At 32.0% G+C, this 27,629-nt stretch overlaps 1 protein-coding gene and 1 pseudogene across 2 annotated transcripts; one reads left to right on the top strand and one right to left on the bottom strand.

The window, feature by feature from the left end:
- Positions 1-512: 512 nt before the first annotated feature.
- On the bottom strand, positions 513-13,417 carry LOC144554169 (putative disease resistance RPP13-like protein 3). Its single transcript, XM_078302439.1, has 4 exons — positions 13,054-13,417; positions 12,415-12,788; positions 5,545-6,294; positions 513-1,949 (listed from the first exon to the last, which is right to left on the bottom strand). Exons 1-4 carry the CDS (start codon positions 13,297-13,299, stop codon positions 734-736), a joined length of 2,586 nt encoding a protein of 861 aa, XP_078158565.1. The 5' UTR covers positions 13,300-13,417; the 3' UTR covers positions 513-733.
- Positions 13,418-21,598: 8,181 nt separating this feature from the next.
- On the top strand, positions 21,599-24,775 carry LOC144553742 (putative beta-D-xylosidase 7; annotated as a pseudogene). The gene is made up of 5 exons (XR_013511451.1): positions 21,599-21,653; positions 21,994-22,015; positions 22,468-22,559; positions 23,173-23,949; positions 24,056-24,775. The product of XR_013511451.1 is annotated as a putative beta-D-xylosidase 7 (transcript).
- Positions 24,776-27,629: the final 2,854 nt, after the last annotated feature.

Here is a 27,629-nt window from a genome sequence, read left to right as displayed (position 1 = left end):
TATCTAATTTCAAACGTGTTATCTCTCACAAAGAAACAAAAAGACTCTTCATTCCACATCAATGATGCCTCTATAACAGTCAGTGAATGAAAAGTGATGGAAATTTAAACAGTCGTCATAGGTTTTTTTTTTATGGAAATAAATTTGATGTTATTTTGATCTCAACCATTCAAAATTTACCATGCTCAAATCTTAATGAAGATGTTTTTTAATGCACAAATCTCAACTATGATCAACGGTTGAGATTAGAATAACAGGTTCTTGTTATTCCTTTGGAATAACAACATATTTATTTTGCATTTGTACTGGTTTTTTGTCCTCATTAATAGATATAATTTTGTATTGACATAGGTAGATTTTTCTTGAGATAAGACATATAGAATTTCTTGTTGCAATTTAATTACAAGAACTTATGAGTTGCATTACAGCAAATTCAGATGAATTAAGCACGTTTTTAATTAACAACATAGTGATTATGTGACATTTTACTGGAAAATCTGGACAACATACGAAATATCGAACATGAATTGAGCAGCTTTAATGTACTCCTTCAAGCTTGAGCAGAAGTTTTTGTATAAAAACTCAACTTACAAATTGTACTTAAACGATACATAAAATTGCACTAATTAAATTAAAAATGCAAAGCACACAAACCATAAACTTACAAGAAAACAATGAAAAATATGAAATTGGACGCTTGGAGTAAAATATACATCGACTGGAGTCCATGGCTCTACCGTATAAAAACTGAAGGAACATGTTTGCATAAGTTGCGGATCTCATTTGCACGTTGAGGGTCATTGGACCACTCAAGCCACTCCAATTCTTGAAGGTTGGTTAGGTAACGTAGCCCTTGAGGAACACAAAAATTTCTAGACAACCTAATAACGAGTTTTCTAAGAATGGGCATAGCCCCCTCCTCTATCTCCCAATCCTTTAGAGAGTCATTACCACGAATACTCAGAAGTTCTAACTGGCTGAAGCCTTTTGCCGAACAACACATTTTTTCATTAGTGTCTATGCCATTTAGCCAGAGCTGCTTGAGGTACTGTAGCTTCTCCAGTGCCGGCATTATGTCTTGCCGGAATTTTAACTTCCAAAGGGAAAGATAGGTGAGATGAGGAGGCATATCAATGGGCGTGTCAATCAACTTTTTGGAATCAGAAATTAAAGTGAGAGATTGTAGATTCTGATAAAATGGGAAGTCTCTCATATCTAATTTTCCATTAAAAGATAAACATGTATTGAGACTGTTGAGACTGAGAGAGATCAGGTTCTCTAAGGTGCTTAGGAAAGCATCAGCTGTCTCACATGAAGAAAAAGAGCGTGTTAATTGAAATGTACGTAAATTGGGTACATAAGGTGCTTCCCATGATTCCCACCTCATCTGTACCCCAACAAGTGTTTGCAAATTTGGTAGTTTTGCTGACGAATGCAGTTCGACCTGAAATCCAGTGACATGCCTCAGTGCTTTATGCCCTGATAACCGCAATTGATGATTTCCCCCCATGGTAGAAACGGTTTGTAAGAACTTCATGTTGCCTATCATTTCCCCCCAGGATCTATTCTCACGAATGTAATTTCCTAAATCTAGGTATCTTAACTGAGTCAATCCTTCAAACTTTTTTAAATTAATTTCCATAGCACGGGGTAATCTTTCTATGCTTACCAGTTTGAGCATCCTTTGTTTGGAACAATTTGGCATGCATTTAGTACCAAAGCACAACAGAGTGCGGAGGTTTTTGCTCATCACAAGTTCATCACAATCTGAATTGTGAACTGCAACCCGACGCGCCATACACAAGTTGTGCTGATCATCTGGATGTGAATACACTATGAGAAAGTCGTCCTCTTTGGCTTTTTGGAGAGCAAGATCCCGTAGAAGATCATGTATGCGGCAATATTCGATAGAACCATCCGCAGATCTAGATGTTACTTGAACCAAGCTCCTATAATACAGCAAAACAAATTATTTTGAGCAAACAAGCACATTCGATTTGGAGAGCTAATAAATGTCATAATTTAATAATTGAGGCTCACATTTTTTAAGGTAAGTACTAAAAGAAAAGACTAATTATATCTCAATTCTTATATTATGCACGTAGTTGTCATGATCCGTCAACGGCTGAGATTGAAATATGAACTTTCAAATTGAATATTAGCCCTTCAATCACATGATCTATCTTCTTTTGATTAAATACATCTTTTTATGTGTAGAAGTCTAAATTTAGTTAAAAATAAACTCGCCACAAGAACTGCTACATTGTTTGTCACAATTAAAATTGAATGAATTTCTAGCGATCCGTTTCCTTGTTTCTCTTTACAACTATCTCCAATTCCTACAATTAAATTATTTTCTTATTTCTCTGTTTTCTCTATTTCATTTCTCCTTTTCCTCCATTGTTTCGACAATGAAAATGAAAACTATCATATCTTTTTGGATTTTATTTAGGACTACTATATCTTTGTGAATAGATGAATAATAGATCTTGTACTAATGGAAACAATCATATCTTTTCAATCTGAACATATATGTAGAGAAAATCCTTATTTGAACCATTTAATCATATCGTTTCCAATTTTGTTTATTTACATATTATTTCTTATCTAACACAACAAGAATGAGACACTTTTTGAGAGGATAAAAAAGTGATTTTTTGCGACAGATTACCCTCATTGTTCAGCTTTTTTATTTTGCGAGGATACTCTTTGCGATAGACGACCGTCATAAATGAGCTTTTTTCCTCACAAAAGATGTCTACTTTGTTGTAGTGTAAGTCATTTAATAACCTATCTTACTTGTGGAGAAAATTAGATATTAAATCGCAATGATACTTCAAGAAATTTTTTTATATTATATTGGCTTAATTTCTTATATGCCCTTGAACTGCAATCGATTTTCCTATTTCTCCCTCAACACTTTAATTTATCATATTTACCCTTTAACTCTTAAAAGTCTTTCTTATTTATCCGTTTTATTAACTACAAGCTAAGTAAATTTAAAATCCCCATTATACCCATCTCCTCTCCTTGTTATTTGAATTTCATCTCCGCTCTTGTCTCTTATGATTCTATTTTATTTTGTTGTCATCAGATCAAACATTGATTTTGACTTCAAAGGCATGTGTTTTGAACTATCTTTACCACTTCATTTGCACAAGCTCCATTCCTTTGGTGAGCCTTGCTGTAGATAAGTTTCTCTTTCATCATTTTTGTCCATCCTACTTGTACGAACTTATTAATTGATTTTTACCCAAAAAAAATTAATTTGTATTTTATATCACTGAAGCTCATTATGTATGAAATATGGATACAAATCAAATAATCAACAATTTCCGATGCAAATTGTGATTAGATTGGAGTTTACTTGTGCATAAAGTATCGGTTGATACTTTTTTTTAAGATTTTATTTTTTAAGGTCAGAAGGGAAAATAAGAAGTTTTTTCATCACTCTGATTTAGGATAATGTGAAGAAAAATCAAGAGAAAAGGAAAAAAATAGTTACAATTGACCTATCGACTAATTAGTACAGCAATCATCGCACTAAAATTACTAGCAAAATCTTCTCTTTGTTGTGGTGTCCTCTGTGCCGGATTTATCCTAATTATTTATGGTTCATTACTAGATTTGAAATACTAACCTTAAAAAAAAAATACTAGATTTCAAGTACTATATCATTTCAGAAAATAAAATTTTAGTTTTACTATTCTGGTTGAAGGGATTCACATGGAGGGAAAGCTTGTGAAGTTGTAATTCAGGTTAGATGAGGGAGGGAGAGCTTCTGATTCAGACTAAATAAGCTTCATTTATAATGTCCATGAAGCACAGTTAGATATTACTTATTGTTAAATTAGAAAGTGAGCGAGACGAAGAGAGATTTTAAACAAGAACATGTGTGTATGTGATCATCAGAGATGAGTGCCCAATCAAACCTATGATATTTACACCGAACTACTCTTTTCTACATGAGAACAAAGAGAAGAGGAATAAGGGCTTTTCAGTCATTATACAAGGGTTAACTTAAATGTTTTAATAGGAGGATAAATAAGAAAAGCTTTCGAGAGTTGAGAGGAATATAGTAAAAATTGAAGTGTCAAGGAAGAAATAAGAAAATTAACTAGAGTTGATGGGTATATAGAAAATTAACCCTATTATATTTGATTTTTTTTTTTCATTTTTTGTTGTTTCTTTTATTGTTATTTATTATTTAGATATCTATTTTTTCTCATTGTGTCTTTTATTTTCATTTAAATATATATTTTTTTAATTTTGTGTGAATGTCAAATAAAAATATTTTTTTATATTCTATTCAATTTATAATATATTTCTGTTGCAACGCACGGGCACGATACTAGTATTATAATATTGACGTTCGTAAATTTTCAGGACAGTAAATTTTTCATAAAGGAAAATAGTTAGCTTCAAATCAACTGAGTTGGATGGAGTGCTGATTGCATTGTATATTTTTCGTACTTTTTTATTTCTTTCTCATGGAGTGCTGCTGATATTGGAATGTCCTATATATATATGAGGAGGGTTCCAATATCTCATGTTCTTCATACCTCATCATACTTCATATTTTATATCTTTGTTTTTAAAGTCCAAAATGACGATACGAACCACTCAACATAATATTTATACTAAAATATGTCTGGGAATGAAATTTTATAATTTTTAGATTTTTTTTACTATTTTTATAGATATGTACAAAATTACCATTTTTTGACCGTTCAAAAATAGTGATTTTCTACCCATCTTAGAAAATAGTAAAAAATTTCTCAAAATTATAAAATTTCATCCTCAACTATATTTTAGGATGGATATCATGTTGAACGGTTTGGATCAACAATTTTGATTTTGAAAACGAAGATATATAATATGAGGTATGATGAGGTATGAAAGGCATGAGGCATTGGAACCCTCCTCTTGATATATATATATATATATATATAAAGAGAGAGAGAGAGAGAGAGAGAGAGAGAGATGGGCTATGGTGCATTGCAATGCATGGAGGGGTTTGTGCATTGGACCATAAATCTAAAATTCAAAATTCAAATGGCCGATCCAAACCGTTCATCTTGTTCTCCATATTAATATGTGCTTGGAGACCAAATTTTACATTTTTCTGAATTTTTTTACTATTTATTAAGTATTTTACAAAATTGTTGATCCAATGGTGGCTTAACAAAACAGTAAAATCAGCAGCCACCGTTGGATCAACAATTTTGTAAAATACTTAATAAATAGTAAAAAAATTCAGAAAAATGTAAAATTTGGTCTCCAAGCACATATTAATATGGAGAACAAGATGAATGGTTTGGATTGGTCATTTGAATTTTGAATTTTAGATTTATGGTCCAATGCACAAACCCCTCCATGCATTGCAATGCACCATAGCCCATCTCTCTCTCTCTCTCTCTCTCTCTCTCTCTATATATATATATATATAATATACCAAGGGCTTTTATGAAAAAATAACGAGCATTTGCATCACAAAATTAGCACATTATACTAAAATGTGTAATGCATTAAATGAAGTAATACCTCTGCACAAGATCCTCCAAAAAACTCTCTGCCGTTTCTTCTAATGTTCTTTTATCTTCTTTTGGAATGAAGCCCTCCGCAATCCACATTCGAAGTAGAGTTATGGCTTCGATATCATAGTCTTCGGGAAACGCAGCAAAATACATGAAACAGGATTTAAGACCAAATGGTAGGTCCTCGTAACTAGTACCTATAATTTTATTTCCATCGGCAAACCAGCTCATTGTTTGTAACACCTTACTCCAAGTAGCATAGTTGAGTGGCTTCATTGCTAATAGGCTTCCTAAAAGCACCAATGCGATAGGTAACCCATTACATTTATGGACAAATTGATCTATGATATCAGAAAGACCGCAATTAGCAATTTTAGTTGGATCCTGACAAGGAAGAGCTCTTTTCAACAAAAGTTCTAAGCTTAACTCCTTCGTTAATAACCCAAGTTCATATGGATCACACGCGGGATCTGCATGCTTAGCAACATTAAATGACCTTGTTGATAGAAGTACTCTACTTCCATTATTTTCTTCTGGGAGTGCTTCTCCAATTTGAGTCCATAGATCGTTTGTCCAAACGTCATCAAGAACTATGAGATATTTTTTGCCTCTGAGAGACTGATGAAGCTTGCTAAGAGAACCATCATTATTTGGTTGCCCGAGTTGTTCCCCTATCTTTCTCAAAATATCAATTAATTCAAACTTTTGAGAAATATCTATCCATATGCGAAGTTCGAATTGCATTTTGACATCTTCTCTGTGAAAAATTAAAAAATGTGCTAATTAAATTATAGTATAAAAAAAGTAATATGATAAACTGATCAACAAAGAATAAATAAAATATACAAATGTAAATTGATGACCAATTCCAAAATTTTTAGGTACCATCTAAATATTTGAAAATTCTTACTTTACTATCGGTATCAAAAAATTCGAAACATACCACTCACATTTCACATAGCTCTAACCTGTGCATGATCCCTTAATCATTGATTTTAATTAACTGAATAACTAGCTTTTTTATAGGTCCCACCAACACGACGTGTCAATATTGTAAATATTGAAATCAAGAGAAGATGGACGTGTTGTGATCGATCGTAAGGTCAAAAGATAAAAACAAATAACGTGGATCCCACCAAATAATATATAACTAGTATCATACCCGTGCGTTGCAACGGGGATATATTATAAGAAACAAATATATCAAAGAAAATAATAATCATCTAAAAATTAAAACACATGTTAATAGAAAATTTATATGATTTTGTATTTTTAATTAACTTTAATCGTGATCTCTAATAACATTTGATGATGTGATGATTCTTTATTTTTAAATACCAATAATAACAAATAATAGCTCGATTTGAATCTAATATCAAATATCATACAACAGTTCAATATCGACATATAATATGATATAAAAAACATAAATAAAAAGTGTTATCATGTGTATGTATATGATATATATATACACACATATTATATGAGAAATATATACTTACACACATGTTCCAATTTTGTATTCTTCTTCTTTGTTTCTAATTTAGAATACACACACATTAATATATTATATATTGAAAATATATTTTAAATTGCCCACACCAATATGTATAGAAACAAAGAAAGAGAAATAAGGAAATAAAAAAAAATGATTTCCATTATGATCCATATAGAAACGAAGAAGAAGTAAGGAAACAAAGAAATAAGAAAATGGAAGGTAGAGTCTTCTCAATTGAAGAGGAGAAATATAGAAACAAAAAAATAAGGAAATGAATAAATATATCGCTAAATTGCAGAATTTGTTCAATTTTAATTGTAACATATCGTGTGGCAGCACATGTGATGAGTATGCTTTTAACTAAATTTAGACTTTTATACATAAAATAGATGCATTTAATCAAAAGAAGACAAATTATGTAATTGGAGAGCTCAGATCAAATCTGAAGTTTCATCTTTCAATTGTAGCTGTTGGCGGATCAGACACCCAACGTGCTTAATAATAGAATGAAGATATTAAAATGTAGCCTGAAAACAATTAATCAATTATATTTGGCTAAAAACAAATAATGTGGGTCCCTGCGCACATGGAAATCGATGGTGCACATGATTTCCCGATTTTTTTTATTAATATAGAAATAAATAAAAAAATATATCGAGAATAGAGAAAATTTCTGAGGAAATTCGGAATCTAAGAAGAACGTTGTTCAGTAAAAATTTTATTTTACTCCAGCTCCGTGAATAAAAGTAAAAAAATTACTTGTTACAGTAGACACATTATGGACCCCTAACATTCTTACTGTAGCAATTTTTTTTGTTTCATTTTCAAATATGTTGAAAATAAATTCCAATTTTTTCATTTAAATTTTGAAATCAAAAGTGAAATTAAAATGAGATTGAAAGTGTTCAAATTGGAATTAATGTTTGTCTTTCAAATATATTCAATTGAAAATTAAATGAAAAGGTAAATTTATAAATTAGTTATTCGTCATATACATAGTCTACCAATCAAATATCATACAGGATGAGATTTTTTTTATTATGCACAAAAAAAAACTATTAATTACAAAAAATGATAGATTGTTTTATAAACACTTTATATAAATCACATACTGAGTCTATGGTACTATGCATATCACGGGTTGTTACCGTGCTACGGCTCTATATTCGAGTTTTCAAATCCTAATGGTCGATCCGAACCGTTCACCTTGTTCTCCATATTAATATGTGTTTGGAGACCAAATTTTATATTTTTTGAAAATTTTTTACTATTTTTTTAGATATTTAGAAAATCACTTGATCTGAAAATTCTGGACCATCCAAAAACAGTGATTTTCAATAAATCTAAAAAAATAGTAAAAAAATTTCAAAAAATATAAAATTTGGTTTCCAAACACATATTAATATGGAGAACAAGATGAACGGTTGAGATCGACCGTTAAGATTTGAAAACTCGAATATAGAGCCGTAACACGGTAACAAATCGTAATATGCATAGTACCATAGACTCACTCTAAATCACATATATACTACTCATAATGATAGATTTTTTTTAACATATATGAAAATGAAAAAAAAAAATTAATTGCTACAGTACGGACATTATGCGGGATGTTATAAATCATAACATTTTTCTTAAATTTTGAATCTTCGTGAAACTGTTTTCTATTGTCAATATTTATTATTTTCCTTTATATAAAAAATTGGCACAATTTCAAACTGCGTGCATGATAGTTTGAATTTAAAAAAAATCAATGTTAAAATCAGAAATATTCAAATATTAAAATGGTAACTATATAAATTTTCGTGACGAATACAAATGTAACAGACCAATTATTGAATACATGAAAATTTTATTCAACTTAAAATTATAAGCAACTCTATCTTTGAACACGTGGATATTTTATTTGACTTAAAGTGAAACTCACAATTGAAGATATATTATAACATAGTTATAATATGTTGAGACTTATCTCTAATTTTTGTGAATTAAAATTATGACTTATTTCATAGTTATTTGATTGTACGGTTGTAAGTAAATAGATAGGTTTAATTTAGTCCAGGAATATTTTAAAATTTACTTAACAATATATGAATTAGATACTTAATAATTTATTAATCAAAGTTAATTCTTTAAACAAGTATATAGGTTTTGTACATGCAAGTTCAATCTTTTAACAGAATATATAAATGGAATTTCATTTTGTGTCAAGTTTGCAAGGTGACACCTGTCAAGTGCTTTTGACCCACCTAACACCACAAATATTCTCTTGGCCGAAAATTTACTTAGAAAATTTGAAAACAAAAATAAAATATCAGAAATAAAGTGGTACAACCGCTTTATATTTTGAGGAGAGGAAATCACTTAATGATCTCTATTAATTTATTCCACCGAGCTTTTGAAGGGGATTTTGGGAATAAGTCCATACCACATTGAAAATATCGGAAATACAAAATAGAAACATAGGGAGAATAAAAGAAGGAAAAGAGAGGAGATAAAGGAGGAGAAGGAGGTGGTCCTTGTTGACATCGAGAGGTATCGTGCAGTCGACGTGAAGGCCTAAGTAAGACGGAGCAGATGTTCAATTGGTTGCCGAAGCTTGTCAAGTTCTTTCTCGCTCTATTTTATTATCATGTGACTTGAATCGAGTGGAGACTCTGCATATTTGGATCCAACAGAAGTGTCTAACGAATTTGTGTCGCAACGACACCGCGAACAGATCATCTTGACATTGCCAAGGTGCGGGTTTCGAGTTATTCTCAGATCCTTTTAACTTGTTTAATTATATTGTTGCTTATTTACGTGTTTGCTATTTCCTTGATTGTCGCCTGTTTCATGAGTAATTTCTATTGTTAGCGACAATTTGACTTTGTGTGCTTGGCTGTTGGTAATTTTGCTATTAGATTCATGGTTGTGTGTTTGGATGTTGGTAACCTTAATTACGGTTAATTTATGGTAGTAGTTTGGAGTTACATGGTGTACAACTGTTTACATAATTTAATTATGGAACATACCACAACTTCTATATTCTCAAATTGTTACATGCATGATACCTAACATGACAGGAGCCTTGATATCAATATAAAATAACCACTTCCCATGAACTGAACCATAAATTTGATATAATAAATTGAGACGGTAATGAGTGAACTATGTAATAATTAGGACCATTCGATTGTGAATCAAACCGTGGTATATGATGACATACCTTAAGTAAATTTTGTAAGTGCAAATATTCCTTAGTTAAATGTTTTATTACATATTGAAATTTGCATGACACGATTGCATGAGATTATTTGTTTGATTAGTGTAGCTTGGTTGTTGCTCGGTTAACAATCAGTTAGTAATTAAATTATTTAGATTGCTTAGAAATTTCATAACATGAATGCATAGTATTTTTGCTTGCTGAATTCTTGTTGTTTGTTGAATTATAGTTAAATGTTAGTTTTGATTTTTAATTATTTGATATATGCAAAATGTTGCATACGAGAGATCACTATATTTTCTTGAGTTATGGTATAATTTAATTGGAAGCATTTGAATTGAAACATATGTGGATTATGAAATATTCGGGTAGCGCATAGCAGGGCTGTGTAGGCGCCATATTCGAGTAGCGCATAGCAGGGCTGTTTAGGCGCCATATTCGGGTAGCGCATACCTGGGCTATGTAGGCGCCATATTCGGGGTAGCGCATAGCTAGGCTATGTAGGCGCCATATTCGGGTAGCGCATAGCTAGGCTATGTAGGCGCCATATTCGGGTAGCGCATAGTTGGGCTGTGTAGGTGCCATATTCAGGATGCATGTGATATCATATGTTAGTATTTCAAGCATGTTGAGAATTTCTAATCATGCTATTGGATAATTTCTAATCATGCTATTGGATATGTGAAAATTTCACTTTGGAAACTTATGGTTATTTTAAGAAAATGAGACAATTGCATATTTCCTTCATGAACAGATTACATGCTACTATTTTGATTTTAATTTTTGCAAGTTATTTCTTTGATTTACATTATCATTGTGGATTTATTTTACTTGTGCTCAGTGTTGGTTTAGTTTCTGTTGGTTAGATCTTAGGATAACTCGACTGGAACTGAATACCGCACTGGGAGATTTTCAATGTCTCACATTTTTCCACTTCGGTGGGTTCCAAGTACCAAGCGCAAGACATGAACACGAGATGTCGAACTAGAAGACTACGGGACATGCCGCTAAGTTTTTACAGGTATCGTGGCTCTTGTCTATGTCATTGGTAGTGTATGTATGTATATTTATAAGATTGTGCATGATAATTTAGTCGCCTTGCGATGACAGCGCGGCAGGTTGTCGGCCCTGTTGTTGGAGTGTGACAATAAAGGGCTATAGTTTGGGGATTAGGCCGGATACATCTACGCAGACATGAAAATGTAACTAGGGTTTGGAAGGTCCAATGTACAGTTTATAGATATATATGTAGAGAGAGAGAGAGTGAGAGTGTGTGGTTAAGATCAAATTAGTAGTTTATGAGTTTTAGTGCTACCAATTCGTTTTTGTAGTTTTTATTTAAAGTTTAAATAGTTAATCTGAAGTGCTTAATATGTTTCTATATTAAAATGTACTTAGACCAAATTTTACATTTTTGGAAAAAAAAATTACTATCTTTTTATGTATTTTAAAGAAAAAATTTATTTGGAAAATTATTGGCTAATTTTTTGACAAACCAACAATATTCATGAATAAAGTGTTTCAAAACAAAATTTTATTCATGCATATTTTTGGTTTTTCAAAAATTAGCTAAGCTTCTTTAATAATTAATAAGATATTATTAGAATTTAATTGTTTGTTGTAAAATATGAGGATTTAAATAGTTAGATCAGATTAGACAGTAATATTTTTTTATATTTCCAAAAATATATCATATTTCACTAATATTTCGATCTGCTAATAATTCTGATATGTACGTCCTGGCCAATTTATGTTCGTTAGGATCAAATTGTGTAGGTCTATATATAATAAATTGTGTAGGTCTATACATACATTTTTCATAATCATATGTATGGACTTGATTTACTAAAATAAATTAAGATTTGACATACAAAACTAATTACAAGAGGCGAATCAATTTGTTCGATAAATCATTGATTCACATGACAATTTGTTCGATAAATGTCGGTAAAAGGGTTTGACAATTTGGCAAATCAATTTATGTTTTCCTTAAATTTATACTATCATAATTTCATAATTTCTGTAAAGCTTGACGCTGAAATCATCACTGGTCAAGTTAGAACCAAATTGAACCAAATCTATTGTTGCAAAATAAGAGTTCAACCAACTTTTTTATTTTTTTGAGAAAAAGAGTTCAACCAACTTGAATCAAACAATGGATTTTCAAAACATACCTGTTGTATACTTTGTGTGCAAGGGTTGTCTTTCCAAGTCCACCAACGCCCCAAATCGAAATCACATAACGTCTCTTAACGGTCTCATCAAGCAACAAGTTCGCAACATGGTCTAGGTCCTTCTTAAAACCGACAACATTCGGATCAATGTCCGGTATCACGGGTGGCCTTACAGGCAGTGTTATTACTCCAGTCCCCTCACCCAGATTGTTGATTCCAAAGGTTTCTCTACTCGCCTTGATCTCTTCCATCCTTTTCTGGATCTCATTTATCTCATCGGCAAGTTTACGTACAGCCGGGAGTTTTTCAGTTTTCTTTATGAACTTTTTCATGGCCTTCCTTATGCCAGTGGATCCGGTGGATTTTGATGGGACCTTGTTAGAAATATTAGAGAGAGCAAATTAAGCCGGAGAATTTTAGCATAGCCTAGTGGAACTTTACAAATAACACTTTTTTTCTTTTCTTTTCATGACGTGTATATTTTTATAGCTTGTTATAGTTACTGGACCGTTGGTGTATTGTACTAGGCCAACTGACCATCATTTCAACTACAATGGCTCTTAATTAAAAAAAATTGTAATATATATGATAATCCAATCAATAAATAAACAAAATTCAGTTTGTAAGAAAGTTTCAGACCTCCAAGAGAAAGGTGTCAATGACATCTTCTATCAAGTGGGCAACATCTCTAACTTCCTTGACCCAGTGTTTTTGTCTCTCATCTGTGATATGCTTCTTATCAGCATCTTTGAGAAAAGCCTGAATTCTTTCGAGGTCACGCCTCACTTTCTCCACTTGCTCGTCGATGCCATGTATGAGTAAAAGCTCCTTAACTGCAACATCAAAGAGCTTTTCCAGCACACACTTTACAATAGTCTCAGCCATCCCGTTTCTGTATTCTATGTGGCAGCTGAAACTAGCTAGAGAAAATAAAATGTTGGTGTATTAGTTGAAGATAGGCAGGATAAGAGGATCAGGCCGGGTCTGGGTGAGTGAAGCCATTAACTGTTTCTAATATATTATCCTCCAATCCATATGTGAACGTGATGGCATGTGCACCAATTAAATTATTGTTTATTTTCCCTTTTCCCGATAGAATCCTTTTCATTTGGATAATAAAATATGTTCAGATCTCGACATATTTGCCTTCCATATGTACCTTAAGAAATGTAAACTGCTTTTAATCATTATTTTTTTTTATATGTCGGAAAACATATATTTATATAAAGAGAGATGGACTACGGTGCTTCAAGAAATAAAGCCAGTGTTTTATTTCACACTCATATTCTGCGATTTCAAAGTTCAAAATGTCGATCCAAACCATTTAAATTAATCTCCACTTTGAATTATAATGGGGGCCAAATTTTACATATTTTGAATTTTTTTTTTACTATTTTTTTAGAATTTTTTAAATCGTTATTTTTTATGGTCCATAAGTTTATTTAAAATTGCTATGTAATAGAACTATGTTAACTTAATTTATTTTGATAAGTTTAATAAATTATGATATATATACATAAATTTAATAAAAATATTAAAATGTCCGCATAATTCCGGTTAATCGGCCGCATACCAATTATTCACTTGGCGGTACTTCATCCGTCTGGCAACCACATACCATTATTTACAACACTGATAAAAAGTTTAAAAAAATAAAGTTCAATTAAATTCTTATATATATAATTAAAATTTTAAAATCATTGGGGTTGCTTTGTCTTTTAAAATCATTGGGGTGGCTTTGTCACCTTTGGCAAAGCCTTAGATCTGCCCCTGTGCATAATGGATGTTTTCCGTTAATTGTTTAGTCATATTCAAGTGATTCAACCATCAAAATTGACCATTATACTTTAAATATTATATAATACTTGAACAAATAACTTTTAGTAGTGTAATTTTGAATAATACATCCGGTTTTACGCAAACAAAAATTGTAAAATTCTAACATATTTTTGTTATTATACAATTAGAACAAAATATTTAGATTCTAAAATTTCACATATCAAATATGTTAAATATAATATAATAATAAACTTTGTTCTAAATTTTATTTTGTTCATGTTTTGACAAGAAATATTTCAACAAGAAAGACAATAAGGCATTATTGGTGGCATCCGCAAGATCTCAATAATGAATTGTCCACACACCACGAAAACATTATATAGACAAAATCAATGGGATGCATGCTACTTTCTCATAAATTTTACACAATCACCTTTCATCAAGTAATGATATCTCGGGAACCAATACAACCATGTATAGAGACAAATTTTCATGTGATGCATGTTACTTTCTCATCAGCTGTTTGTAATTAAATACTGATTACGAGGTCAATATATAATGCATGATACCCGGCGATTTTAAGGCACTAAACATAATTTATTCTGCAGTATATATAAAAATAACTGTTACATAGATGCTCTCTTCCAGGTATTGCATGTTACTTTCTCATAAACTAGTATTTAACAAATAATAATACACGCATATTGACAAATTTTCATGTGATGCATGTTACTTTCTCACTAGCTGTATGTAATTAAATACGGATTTCGAGGTCAAATTAAGCATGATAGGCGGTATTAAGGCTCTAAACAGAAGATGGTATTATTTCCTGAAGGGCTTAATAACAAAAATTTATGAAGAGTTTAAACCTTTAGGCTTAATTTCAGTCATATAGACAAGTGTCTATTCAAGTTTATAAGTGTCTTTCTATATATTCTCGCATTGAAAAAAAAAATAGAGTTGAGCGAAATGATAATATTATTTTTCTAATCACTAGTTCAATATTAGACGATATTAATTATTTCACTTGTTATGATTGTCAGGTACTTTTTTTCGTATCTGTTTTTTTCTTATTTTCCTTGAAAATGCTGGGAAGGAAAATGCACTGATGGGCCAGCTGATTTGCTGCTTGATCTTTTCGATTGAATGTGCATGTTTTATTTTATTTTATTTAACTTTATTTGGAAGTTGTGCTTCCACCACTACATTAGATCGATATCTATAAAATTAAGAAACAAAAGGTTTAAATCTAATCAATTAGCCTATATATTTTTGAAGTAATGAAATATTCTCCATTATCTTATATATTTTAAAAGAGTAACGTAGGGCTACCAATTTTATTAATATGAAATAATAAAACACGAAAAATAACTATCCCAAAAAATATTCAAAAACCTCGTCAAATTTTTGGCCTCAAACATACAAAATTGTTTTTAGGATTAAAATTCTTAAAAGTTAAAAGGATGACACATTGGTAAATCATTAAAACTCGAATTTAAAACATCCATATAGAACAGTTTTTAAAAGAATAATAAATATTTTCTTTTTTCTAATATGTAATTTTCTGTTTGATTAAAATAATATATAAAAATTAATCACTTACTTTTAAAAAGATTGTTTTTTTTTTGTTTTGCATATGTGCATTTTAAATTAGGGAGCACCTAGCTATCTCTCCGTAACTTTCCTTTATTTCTTCTCCAAGTCCTTAATTACTTGATTAACTACTTACTTAAGGGACCACTTACTATTTGGAGACCATCTAATATTTAAAAATTTTTACAACTGGAGTGCGCAAGTATTCATATATAATGTATTAAGTATTTATCTATAACACATCAAGTATTCATACTTAAGATATAAAATATTTAAAAAAAAAAAAATCTAGACACATCACTCACCTATCTTGTACATGTTTTTAGCTAATTAATATTTCCAACTATCTGTGAGGAAATTTGCAAATCTAAAACCACGAACGACTTCTAAAAAAAATTCTTCTTCAAATGAGATCCATAATAACATACTTTGAAGTTGTCCATTGCACATATATTCATATTGTCACAACCCCACTGTTGGGCTGGAGATCGCAACAAGAGAGGCACCCTCGCATCCATCATTCGTTCCGTCAACTTACGTCACAAACAAAAACACAAAGAAACAATACAGAATAAGCTACAAAGCTCAGTAACCGGTTATTTAATGACGCGCTTCTCTATAGCTAGCTTAATTAAATAACCATTCAAACAGACTGGATTAATCTACACAAATTCAAATGAAATTATATATGCATATTTAACCGGCGATAACACTGGGTTTGGTTTATCAATAAAACAAGTCACACAATATCTATATTATTTTCTTTCACACAATCTTATCATTTCTCAAATTCTCATAACACACGATCATATCATTTCACAAATCAAATTCAAACAACAGACCCACTATCCTGTTAAATATGCATCATAATTTAATACCCAGTTCACTCATCCAATTCAAAATTCAATTCAACTAAACAAACGAAAACATAGATTGATAGTGATCAATCCAGAAATCTAAATCGAACTGCAACGACTATTCAGAATCAACGCAACGTAGTCAGAAATCCAATCGAACAAACACTCGAATAAATTATTTTTTTTTCAAAATATATTTCTCTCTTTCTTTTTTTTTTTTTTTTTTACGGTTTTATTTTTATTTTACGTTAACAAGAGGACAGATTTAAACAACTTAGTAAATGGAGGTGGTGTTAAAAATGGAGGTTACTTGTGCATGGAGCCCACGTGGTAAAAGAAAATGCCACGTTAGTTCTCTCTTCTTCTCATTTTTAGAATAAGATGGTAATTTTATACTTTAAACCCTCATATTTTTCATAATTACAAATAAATAAAAATTATAAGTTCATAAGAATATATAAAAAATTTGGGATGTTGCACATATCTTGTCACACAAGTATTCATACCTTATCGAAAAAATATTTATCCTCGTCATGCAAGTGTATAAAAATAAAAATTGGACACATCACTCATCTATCATTTTCACATTTTTAGAGGTGATTTTTTTTCTCTGTTCAAACTAATCAATATTTCTGACAATCCATGAGGAATTTTGTAAAATCTAAAACCTTGAATATTTTGTATACACTTTTATCTTTCAAATGAGATATATGATGACATACTTTCGAGTTGCCCGTTGCACAAGTATTTATATCTCGTTACGCAATTATTTATATCTAAGATATAAAGTATTCATTCATACACGTTGAAATATTCATTCATAAGACATCAAATATTCATTCATATACCTCTACTTTTTAAAAATAAAAATATGTCATTTTTTAGTACTTAGTAATGAAATTATCATTGATTATTTCTAATTAATTGTTTGGCAATATCTTATCCATAGCGCATACTGTTATTTACAACGCTATAATATATTATTCATGAGCATGTAGAATGAACATTTCGTTTCAAACTTTTGGTTCACATTCAATGATTGAAATATGTTCATGCGAATGATTTGATTGCAGCAATTTATATTTAGTCCTTTTGATTTTTATTAAAATAATTGGAAAATAAACTTTTTGTTCACATTAAATAAACTGGATCCATCCGTTTATTTGTGGCAGGGAGAGTGCCGACTAGGATGCCAGGTCGATCAGGACAGCTCCATTTTTCTACTTCTATATGTGGCGCCATCTGGATCATTCTTTTTTTTTCTTTTGGATTCATTCGCATCAACCCCTACAAAATGTATAATTATTTGTACCACACTTTAACCAAAGCAAAATTAGTCATAGTCCCGGAGTAAATTAATATACTTGATAGGAATTGTTTCCTTTTATTTTGAATAATAATATTTTCTCTTTAATTTGTTGTCTAAGACTTTAAAATTGACTTTTTATATGAAAAGTTTACATATGAGCAATCTTCACAATTAAAATCAGAAAAAATTGAAAGACATACAAAGATCTATAAAAATAAAATTTTGCATCATATCTTTGCTATAAAAAAAATACATTTCTTAGAATTATAGAAATTGCAAGCAATGAACCACAATTATTCAGTTTTAAAAGTTTGTAAAGTAATTTGTGATAATTGAATTACAAAGGGCCTCTTAATAAAATAGTCATTTCTTTAGCCGACCTACCGATCTCAACCAGTATATCGCTGTTATTTAAAATGTATTATCTTTTCCCTCCGTTTTTTTTTTATTTTTAACCACAATTTGACGATTTTTTGTCATTAATTTTTTACTGCATAGTTTCATACTGAATAAATTCAAAAATTTGTAAAGTTTACATATAATTCATCGCTTGTGAATTAGATTGATTTCAACAGTTGAAATTCGTCAATTGAAATATGTCCGATATATTTTGGAAGCTTTAGTATACATGTCGCTAATTATAAGTAACACGCTACGAAAAATCGCTCTGTGTATGTTGTTGATTTGAACCGCTCAACATAATTTCAATATAAATATACTTGAAGGTCAAATTTTACATTTTATCAAAAGTTTTTTATTATCTCTAAATATTTAAAAAGCATTTAACTTAAAAGATTCTGGACCATTCAAAATTAGTAATTATCTTATCTAAAAAAATAAATAAAATGTTATGGGCAAGTGATTTTTTTTGTATTTTGATAAAATTGTAGCTAAGTGAGAACAAACTAAGTTGCGATCTACAAAATTTGAACATCGTGGCAATATGATATTTTAGAGATTGTTTTATAAATTTAATGTTAATTTTTTAGCTAATCTTTTTATCATATGCTAGCAAGAGCAAAATTATGGTGTGATGTGCTCAGGAAGAGAGATTAGTGAGCACATCTGTAAAAAACTATCGGATTGACTTCAAACTATAAATTCAAACTGTTGAAATTCAAGTACTTCGTGAGTGGTGTATATGCATGTAAAAATTTTAAAGTTTCGAATTCATTTAGTACATAGTTAAGTAGTAAAAAAAATGATAAAAAATTAATATATAAAACAATTAAAAAGTTAATTTATAAAATGCTCATTGTTTTGACCACTTGACCATATGCTAAAAAAATTCGAAACTTTAAAATTTTTATATGTACATACATCACTCACGAAGTACTTAGATTTCAATGATTTGGATTTGTAGTTTGAAGTTAATCTGATTATCTTTTGAAGGTGTGCTCACCAACCCATCATCACATTTTATTAGGTTCATCAATACTTTACAATGGGTCCTGTGAATCTTTTTTAATAAAAATCTCGTAAAAATTTAAATGGATATATGGAATAAATATTAGAATATTTAATTTTGTTGGGAAAAAGATTATACTGTAAATAATTGGCAAATTTACAAGTATTAATGGTTATTCTGGTAATTAATTTTTTTTCTGATAAATTGTCAATAAATAATCAAATTTTTACAAGTATTAATGGTTATTCTGGTAATCAATTTTTTTTCTGATAAATTGTCAATAAATAATCGATTTCAATGTTTTTTTTTTTTTCCTCAAGACCTAAGCGTTATGTCAGAAATAGGGATGTCAAATTTTTCAAACCTAATTTAGAATCCTTTCAATAAGAAAAACTAAAGGTCAAGTCTTCAATTATATATTAATATCAGAAGATATTTTTATCTAATTTCAAATATGTTACCTCTCACAAAGAAACAAAAAGACTCTTTATTCCACATCACTGATGCCTTTATAACAGTCAGTGAATGAAAAGTGATGGAAATTTAAACAGTCATCTTAGGAATTTCTTTATGGAAATAAATTTGATTTTATTCTGATCTCTACCATTCAAAATTTTCCATGCTCAAATCTCAATGAAGAAGTTTTGCATGCACGAATCTCAACTATGATCAAGTTTGAGATCAGAATAACAGGTCCCTGTTATTCTTTTGGAATAACAGCATATTTATTTTCCTTTTGTACTGGGTTTTTGTCCTCATTAATAGATATAATTTTGTATTGACATAGATAGCTTTTTTTTGAGATAAGACAGATAGAATTTCTTGATACAATTTAATTACTCATGAGGTTGCATTAATTAACAACATACTGATTATGTGACATTTTACTGGAAAAGTTGAACAACATACGAAATATCGAAAGATGAATCTTGAACATGAATTGAGCAGCTTTAATGTACTCCTTTAAGCTTGAGCAGAAGTTTTTGTATAAAAACTCAACTTACAAATTGTACTCAAACGATACATAAAATTGCACTAATTAAATTAACAATATAAAGAACACAAACAGAAAGTTACAAGAAAACAATGAAAAATATGAAATTGGACGCTTGGAGTCCATGGCTCTATTCTATAGAAACTCAATTGAAGGAACATGTTTGCGTAAGTTGCGGATCTCATTTGCACGTTCAGGGTCAATGGGCTGCTCACACCACACCAATTCTTGAAGGTTGGTTAGGTAACGTAGTCCTTGAGGAACACAACAATTTCTAGACAACTTAGTAACGAGTTTTCTAAGGATGGGCATAGCCCCCTCCTCTATCTCCCAATCCTTTAGAGAGTCATTATCACCAATTCTCAGTTGTTCTAACTGGCTGAAGCCTTTTGCCGAACAACACATTTTTTCATTAGTGTCTAGCTCACGTAGCCAGAGCTCCTTGAGGTACTGTAGCTTCTCCAGTGCCGGCATTATGTCTTGCCAGAATTTTAAGAAATAAAGGGAAAGATAAGTGAGATGAGGAGGCATATCAATGGGCATGTCAATCCACTCTTCGGAAATAGAACATAAAGTGAGAGATTGTAGATTCTAGTAAAATGGGAAGTCTCTCATATCTAATTTTCCATTAAAAGATAAATCTATATAGAGTGTGAGAGAGATCAGGTTCTTTAAGGTGATTAGGAAAGCATCAGCTGCCTCCCATGAAGAGGAATAGCGTATTAATTCAAATGTACGTAAATTGGGTACATAAGATCCTTCCCATGATTCGTTGCAAATCACCTGATCAAGTGTTTGCAAATTTGGTAGTTTTGCTGACGAATTCAGTTTGACCCTAAATCCAGTGACATGCCTCAGTGCTTTATGCCCTGATAACGATAACCGCAGTTGATGATTTCCCCATGCCCTGGTAGAAACGGTTTGTAAAAACTTCATGTTGCCTATCATTTCCCCCGAGGATCTATTATCACGACTGACCATTTTACCTTGTAAATCTAGGTATCTTAACTGAGTCAATCCTTCAAACATTTCGAAATTAATTTCGCTAGTAGCACGGGGTAAGATTTCTATGCTTACCACTTTGAGCATCCTTTGTTTGGAACAATTTGGCATGCATTTAGCACAGAAGCACAACAGAGTGCGGAGTTTTTTTGCTCATCACGAGTTCATCACAATCTGAATTATGAACTGCCACACGACGCGCCATACACAAGTTATGCTGATCATCTGGATGTGAATACACCATGAGAAAGTTGTTCTCCTTGGCTTTTTTAAGAGCGAGATCCCGTAGAAGATCATGTATGCGGCAATATTCGATAGAACCATCCATAAATCTAGATGTTACTTGAACCATGCTCCTGTTATACAACGAAACAAATCATGTTGAGCAAACGAGCACATTCGATTTGGAGAGCTCATAAATGTCATAATTAAATAATTGAGGCTCACATTTTTTAAGGTAAGTACTAAAAAAAAGACTAATTATATATTATAATATTGACGTTCATAAATTTTCAGGACAGTAAATTTTTCATAAAGGAAAATAGTTACCTTCAAATCAATTGAGTTGGATGGATCTATACATAACTAGTTTGTACTGATTGCAGTGTCCATTTTCTGTTTTTGTTTTGTTTCTCAGGGAGTGCTCCTGATATTGGAATGTCCTATATATATATATATATATATAGGGTCCGGCTAATTTGCTGCCGGCCCTTTTTTGTGTTTGTGATGGCCAAACAACAAATCTAAACCGTTAGTTATTTAATTTATATTATAATCTACTTGGAGACCAAATTTTACATTGTTTGGAATTTTTTTACTATTTATTAAGTTGGTTTGAAAACCGTTGATTTTAGTAAATTTCTGCAGCATTGAAATCAGCGATTTTCAAACCAGCTTAATAAATAGTAAAAAAATTTTAAAAAATGTAAAATTTGGTCTCCAAGTAGATTATAATATAAATTAAACATCTAACAGTTTAGATTTGTTGTTTGGACATCACAAACACGAAAAAGGGCCGGCAGCAAATTAGCCGGACCCATATATATATATATATATATATTCAAAAGTTTATTAACTACGATATGTGATTTCATTTTCCATTTATGTGTAGATACATTGCCTCGGATTGTGATGCAATTGGGGTTATGGCTCGAATGTATGCTAAAACACCAGAAAATGCCACTGCTGTTGCTCTGAAAGCAGGTATAAATTAAATGAAAAATAAAAATAATGCACCTTAGCAATTTTCAGACAGCAAAGTTTTTTTTTGAGAGAAGCCCTGTTTTACATGGGCGGATCTACGTTCATTCATAGGAGTGCTTAGTCCTTATGATTTTAAAATTTTAATTATGTATACTGAAATTTAAATTATTTTATTTTATATGGTTGAGGGCTTAAGCATAGTAGGAAAAATCGGCCGATTCCGATCCGATACTCCGATCCCGTATCGGTATCGGCCGGCCCCGATCCGATCCTGAGCCGATCCTCACATAGCAAATCATAAAGAAAAAAGAAAAAAAAAACCCGATTCTGAGCCGATCCTGAGCCGATCCCGATCCGATACTCCGATCCCGTATCGGTATCGGCCGGGACCGATCCCGATACCGATACCGATTTTTCCTACTATGGGCTTAAGGCCTCCTCGTGAAATGTCAAATATTTACTTGCAGTTGAGTGGTTAATATTTTATTTTGTGGTTATGGAGACTTGAGTTCAAATCTCATTTTAAGTTTAAAATCTCACATGTTATGCATTTTAAGTTTAAAATTTTGTAGTCTGTGCCCCTGCCGTTTTATTGATTGGAATTAATTTGCAGGAATGGATCTCGACTGTGGGGTCCATCTGCAGAACTTTTCAAAATTGGCTTTGGCAAAGAAAATGATAACAGGATAACAGAAGCTGATATAGATCGCGCTATCCATAACCAATTTGCGACTAGGATGCGGCTGGGTCTCTTTGATGGTAACCCACTCAAACAGAAAGATTACGGTAGCTTTGGTAAAAATGATGTTTGTGCGCAAGCGCACCAAGACCTAGCCTTACAAGCGGCATTGGAAGGCATCATTCTTCTGAAAAACACTGGTAAAGTCCTCCCCCTCTCTAAGACGCAAGTCACCTCGCTTGCAGTGATCGGTCCTAATGCAAAAAATGCAAGTGTACTCATTGGGAATTACCAAGGCCCTCCGTGTATAAACACTACCCCTTTAGATGCACTTAAGAACTACGCAAAAGACATAAAATATGTGCCCGGGTGCAATGGTGCTGCATGCAAATCAGCAGTGATTGATCAGGCAGTGCAAGCAGCTAGCGCAGCCGATCAAGTAGTTTTATTCATGGTTTTGTCGTTAGAACAAGAGAGGGAAGATCTTGACCGGACTGATTTTCTTTTGCCGGGATCACAACAAGAGTTGATCACTAGTGTTGCAAAAGCGGCTAAGAAGCCGGTCATCTTGGTGTTGTTGTTGTGGTGGCCCTGTTGATATTTCTTTTGCAAAGACGGACCCAAAGATCGGTGCTATATTGTGGGCCGGTTATCCTGGTCAGGGCGGTGCACAAGCTATCGCTCAAATCCTCTTTGGAGAATACAATCCAGGTAGCCATTATAAATTTAATTTCCATCAATAAAGGAAGGAAGAAAAATCACAAATTCCATAAATTTTTTTTTTTTTTTTTTTCTGTTTTTGTGTTCTTATTTTCAGGAGGAAAATTGCCGGTAACTTGGTATCCGCATGATTACACATCAATTCCAATGACCAACATGAACATGCGAGCTAACCCCGCTACGAAATATCCTCGGAGAACGTACCGATTCTACCAAGGTGAGACAGTTTTCCCATTTGGTTATGGCCTCAGCTACTCAAACTACTCTTACGAGTTTGCCTCCAAAGCAAAAACCACCGTCACCCTCGGGGGATTACAATCAGCTAGCTGCTAATAACAAGTCACCGGAATGCCAGAAGTTGAAATTTAACACGGCTGTAAAAGTGACAAATCATGGACCAATGGAAGGAAGGACCCCTGTTTTGCTGTTCATGCGTTGGCCAAGTGCAACAGAGGGAAGACCCAAGAAACAACTGATTGAGTTCGACAGTGTGCATCTCAAATCCGGGGAAACAACGCAAGTCCAGTTTGCAGTTAGCCCGTGCGATCACTTGAGCAGAGCAACTGCAGATGGTAAGAGAGTAATAGACAAAGGATCACATTTTTTGATGGTTGAAGGAAATGAGGTTGAGGTCACTGTTGCTTGAACAGAGCCCAATTCTACATAGCTACAGAGTATACTACTGATAACATTTACGGTTTTCAAAAAAATTCCCCAAGTGGAAAATTATTCTGTAATTCAAATAATTATTTATGATGTCAATAAAACGATAATTTTGTTTCTAATCGTTAACATGTTGTCCTCAAACTGTTCTGAAAGTTGCAAGCATTGAATTACAACTTGATATTATTCTTTCACACGAATGAAAGAAAAGCATCGGAGAAAATAAAGTCTAAAAAAATAAGAATATCACTCATCAGATAGTTAAGTCGCACCTAAATATTGATAATTTACGAAAAAATGTTATTTTTTCCCGTTGATAACCTGCCATAATTTATCGAACAAAACTAACATAATAGTGAGTAACTACATCCACATTGAAGAAACTGCATGACAGCATGAGGTTAGTTCTTTCGCTGCTCTTAGAAAAAAAAAATACAAGACCATCCGTTTTCTTAATCATCCTCTCCATTAGAGTCGAAATCATACTGTGCCATGACTAATATATTGTAACTTTGATCACGTGCCATGTTGTATCGTGATCAAATTAATTTTTCACGTATTGTGCCGTGTGCCCGTGTCGTGACAAAATGTCGAGAGATGATCATGACACGTGAATGGTCACAACACATGAATGGTCACGCCATGTGAATTATGTTGTGACTAAACATATTGTGATCAAACATGTTGTGATCAAACGTGCCGTTACCGGTCACATACTCACATTAACTACATTAGCTACATTTGATCACATTTAACTATTTTTTTTGTAATTTAAATTTATATATTGAAAAAAATTCAGAAAAGTTAAAAACAAAACGTAGAATAATTCTTAGCAATATTAAAATGAAGAATGAAACTTAGAAAAAACCAGTGTTCAAAATAGCGCGCTATAGCGTTTTTGGATCCTAAACGCTACGCTATGGTATCAAAATGCGCTATTTGAGCTACGGGCGCTATAGCGGTAATAGCGGTCCGCTATAGCGCATAGCGTGTAGTGCAAATAGCGCGCGCTATGCAACATGAGTTTTTTTTTTTTTTTTTCAATTTATATGGTTTTTAAATAAAGGTTTAGATTGGATTTTAACCATGATTTTTTTTTTTTGCAATTGACGTACTAAGTTTTATAGTAAACTATTAATTATTAAATGAGAGATCCATCAAAAGAAATTAAATAAGGAAACTACAGCGCGCTATGCAACATGAGCTATTTTTTTTTCTTTTCAATTTATATGGGCTTTAAATAAGGCTCAGATTGAATATATTAAGATATTTCTTGAAGTAATAAAATGATACTTACTATATGGTAGTTTGAATATTTTGAATAGATTAAGATAATTAATTATGCCATGATATCTAGGTTATTTTGAAATTTAAATAGAAAAAAGATAGATTATGTCATAATGCTGAATATATTTTGAATAGAAAAAAGATCGATAGTTTATGATATTAGTATTATTATGGATATTTTGAGTCACAATTTGGACTTTGTATTGGTTCGATATGAATATTATAATTTTTTAATCAATTTGATGTTATTTATTATTATATGAGACTTAGATAATGTTGATATTTAGTACAAATATATGATATAATTTTTATAAAAATAAAAAAACGCTATGTGGCATAGCTTTCGCTATAGCGACGCTATTCGCTATAGCTTTTTTTTTTTACTTCCCACTATGACGCAATAAACGCTATTTAGAACCTTGGAAAAAACACATGCCATGACTAAACATGTCGTTTTCCGTGCCGTATTCTGTCCAACTCTACTCTTATAGATGGCTCTGCAAGATGAACAAAATAGAAAAGCCTAAGAAGGTGCTGAATGAGATGATTTCAAAGGTAATATTGTCTAACACAGTGACTTGCAATATAATTATGGATGCACTTTGCAAAGGAGGGAACCTGACAGGGTAGAGAAACTATTGTATGATATGCTTGATCAAGGTGCCACATCTAATCTTATCACTTTACTAGTGTTATAAATGGATATTCTAAACTAGGCTGTTGGAAAGAGTTGATTAGAGTCTATGTTGCATGGATACGGGTCCGGATATCGTGTCGGATACGACACTGGTACGGCGATACAGGAATTTTCAAAAATTAAGGACACGACACGCCTATTATATTATATAATTAATTTAATAACACTTGTATTATATAATTAAATTTCAAAAGTCCTGGATATACATTAAATATAAACACTAGTAGATTATAACATCAAAGGCAAAGTAATGCAGTGGTTAATGACTTTGGCAGCACTAGGAACAGCAATGGACCACAGCAGGCACGGTGCACAGGGAGTAGCTATAGACCAGGCCGTGTCAGATCAGTGTCCAGGCCGTATCCAGACGAGTCAAAGCGTGTCGGAGACCGTATCAAAGGACTAAGGATACGCCACGTAAGGCGACACGCCAGCTGGCGTGTTTGATACGTATCGTGGCCGTGTCAGAGGCGTGTCGGTGTTGGATACGTGTCGGACACGGGTACGATGGGTTTCTAAGAGTGTCAGGGTAACATAGATTAGAGTTTTTAAGAATATAACTGATTGTGATCAAAGTAATTTTCATGTTGTGTCTTTTTTACCAACAACCGATCACAACATGCAGATAGTTACAATGCAGGACACACGTGCCATAGAACAACATGCAGATAGTTACAATGCAAGACACACGTACCATGCTGTTACATGACGGAGCGGCATGCCATTTTTTCCACTCTACTCTCCGCTGAACTGTTACAATTTTTTATTATATTGTTTTATCCAATTTTTGTTCAATTATTCCTCTTATTTATTACAAGAGTACCAGCTCTCTGATCTGATACTTCCATTATTCCAGTAACAGACAATGTAGATGGCAAAACGACGTGGCACTTTAGCAGGTATTATATATGGACAAATTAAACTACAGTACATAACCACTTCGAAGTTACAACATTAGGTAACAAACTGGAGATGAGGTATTCAACCCACCCATGTGTTTTGCCGTCGACAAATACACAAAGTT

Source organism: Carex rostrata, chromosome 5 (assembly GCF_964058835.1).
Source record: "Carex rostrata chromosome 5, lpCarRost1.2, whole genome shotgun sequence".
Lineage (NCBI taxonomy): Eukaryota > Viridiplantae > Streptophyta > Magnoliopsida > Poales > Cyperaceae > Carex > Carex rostrata.
The sequence above is the reverse complement of the archived record's forward strand: the minus strand, read 5'-3'. Positions and strand labels throughout refer to the sequence as shown.

Excerpts from the sequence above, each read along its gene's own strand:
- LOC144554169 (XM_078302439.1), bottom strand. The coding sequence starts at position 13,299 with ATGGCTGAGACTATTGTAAAGTGTGTGCTGGAAAAGCTCTTTGATGTT. Across the intron at positions 12,789-13,053 it reads TTGACACCTTTCTCTTGGAG|GTCCCATCAAAATCCACCGG; the intron begins GTCTGAAACTTT and ends ATTTCTAACAAG. Across the intron at positions 1,950-5,544 it reads TTGGAGGATCTTGTGCAGAG|GAGCTTGGTTCAAGTAACAT; the intron begins GTATTACTTCAT and ends GCTGTATTATAG.